At 37.9% G+C, this 2,544-nt stretch overlaps 1 protein-coding gene across 4 annotated transcripts in view; it reads right to left on the reverse strand.

Moving 5' to 3' along the window:
* The window catches only part of LOC137997609 (uncharacterized), a 4,935-nt gene extending 3,488 nt beyond the window's left edge, over nucleotides 1-1,447 (reverse strand). For all 4 annotated transcript variants that reach the window (XM_068843695.1, XM_068843692.1, XM_068843693.1 and 1 more), the window contains exon 1: nucleotides 1-1,447. This exon is cut by the window's left edge. In XM_068843695.1, coding sequence (XP_068699796.1) covers nucleotides 1-494 — 494 coding nt within the window. In that variant the 5' untranslated portion in view covers nucleotides 495-1,447.
* Between the last annotated feature and the right edge of the window lie 1,097 nt (nucleotides 1,448-2,544).

Here is a 2,544-nt window from a genome sequence, read left to right on the forward strand (position 1 = left end):
AAGCATAAATTGGAAACGAACTTTTCAAAACGGGATTTAGTCCTGTCTGTCAGAGGGAGCACGACCATACAAACCGTACCGTTTAATGCAACCAACAGACACCACATATCAAACTGAAGAAGAAGATAAATAGGACCTTTATAGAACATACAGACAAGTGGTATGGCAAAGGCGAACCACAAACCAGCAACTAGAGAATAGCAATAGAGATTGGAAGCATAGGTCTGTTTTTTGCTGAATATGGATTTCGAAGTATCACGAGAAAAGCGGTCGAAGTTCGCGTCACCAAAGTAAACTCCGAATAACTTCATTACTTTCAGGAGCATGGTGTACACTTTCTCAGTGGCTCGGAGAAGGTTTTCATTGACATTTTGCTCAGTTGGTCTCAGTGAATCGAAACAACTAAGTTTCGACGATTCTTGCTCCACTCTTGCTCCTGGCATTTTAGTAGTGTCTTGTGAAACAATTTCCATCGGCAGTACGTGAGATGACATAGCTGCACTCCCCAACACTCACATCTAACTTCTGTTTCAAGAATGACAGGATTTGCTTTTTTATTAGATTGCAACAAAAGAAAATACATTTGTTTGATTAAGATGGATTGAAATTAGAATCCTTCGCCATCCATTTGATTTTGCAATCAAATTACTTCTGTTATTCATGGTGTTGTTGGTTTGTTTTTCCAGTCTTTGGGCAAGTGAATTTTGACACATTTTTATTTCCTTCATTTGCGTTATCGACGCAAAGCCAATGCAACCTGCAGCGGCCAAGTTTGTGCTGGTAGATTTGGGGATATCGTTAATGAATTTACGAAAAGAGAGTCATATGTCTTGAGGAATAAGACACTGACTCGAAGTTAAAAGTGACAGATTATATTGAGCCGGTAAGAATTTGTTTTTAGAACTGTTGACTGTCGCTTCCACGATAAGATTCAAGCCGCATCAATTTGGCAAACGTGACTCAAGCCGCATCAATTTGGCAAACGTGACTGTCCGAGAGAAGAATACAGCTGCGCTTTTTAAGAGTACTAAAACGAAAAATTAAAAAAAAAGTTCCTGCGAGATAAAGTGAACGCAAAATGACAGTAGGGATAAATAATTGCAAAGTTATTTTCCCACAACAAACCTTCGGTATGTTGTAGAAGGCAGTGGATAGCCTTCCAGCTACTATTTTTTTTTTGTAATACTTGCCCCACTTTGGTTTAGAAACGGTATTGCACTGTACGAACAAATAATATTTCCCTTTAGACGTTGGCGACACCAGTTCCAGCTTCTGCAAAATACAAATTTCTTAGGGAAAACTGGAAAAGCTGAAGGAAGAAAAAAAGAAAAAGAAAAGAGATGTTAAAAAATAATTAATCACTACGAAACAACTTGTCAGGCCACTCACTCGTTTTGACGTTTGATTCAACTCAGATGTTTTTAAAATTTAATTACTTTTACATTTAGAGGTTCTTTTTATTTGAAAAGTATGATTGAACTTTTTTTCATATCACACAGCATAATTGAAATTATTAGCGGCTGTCTATTAAGTGAAGTCTCTTACGCTTTGTTCTTCCCATTTTCCGGCTATTTCATTTTCTCTTATGAGATGTGCCAGATGTCGAGGGTATCGCACTTTGCGAGTGGTTACTCTACAGTTCATTTGCCAGGGGAATATGAGTCGGTCCTTCAGTTGACTTGAAAAAGAAATTAATGAAACACCAGTGCAGTAACGTTAGCAATTTTAGTGAGGAAGAAAAGATGAGACTTTAAAATAGAGTGCAATAAAAAAGTGAAATGACATGATGATCCAGGATGCATACATTTCAATTTAGAGATGCTTTCCAAATCGCCCTTTTTTTAAAAGTAGTACGCCTGCGTAGGGATCTCATTTAAGGATCTCATATTATGACTCGGACCTTCATTTCGCGTGTCGATTTTATCTGTCACTTGCTTGCGTTCTTGATTTTTAACACATGATTCAAAGTGATGAAATAAATGTCACAATGACATGGACGGAAATGCACTCTGATTTTTTTTAATACGACAGTGACATAGACGAGGATGCACTTTGATTTTTTTTATTCTCACTGGAAGTTTTGGAGGTAAATATATGTGAATAAAAACCGAGACGAAGTCGAGGTTTTTTTTCACCGATATTTACCGAGCCTTAATAAGATGAATAGTTGTTTCAATACAATGACATAGGTGAATATTTGAAAAAGATGCATTTTCTTTTGAAACAATTGATTTCTTCGTCTGTCACCTTGTCAAAACGGCTGGCGACCATTTAAAAAAAACACCTGATCACCTCAAATACAACTAATCAGCGCAGAGAATTTTCAATAATCACCAACTCCGACAGATACTGTAGCTGGGTCTGACTGGGTGTTGCCGCAGGAGGTAACTTGGGTCAGTACGCTGCTATTACAACGGCTCTCGGGATTGGCTCAGCAAACAACGAACCAAAACAAACAACCAATCAACGATGGATCCTAACCCTAAAAACAATAGAGCTGCGTCCTAAAGTGATCCAATGAAAGCAGAGGTTGCAAAGAGCTGC

The sequence above is a fragment of the Montipora foliosa genome, chromosome 3, assembly GCF_036669935.1.
Source record: "Montipora foliosa isolate CH-2021 chromosome 3, ASM3666993v2, whole genome shotgun sequence".
Lineage (NCBI taxonomy): Eukaryota > Metazoa > Cnidaria > Anthozoa > Scleractinia > Acroporidae > Montipora > Montipora foliosa.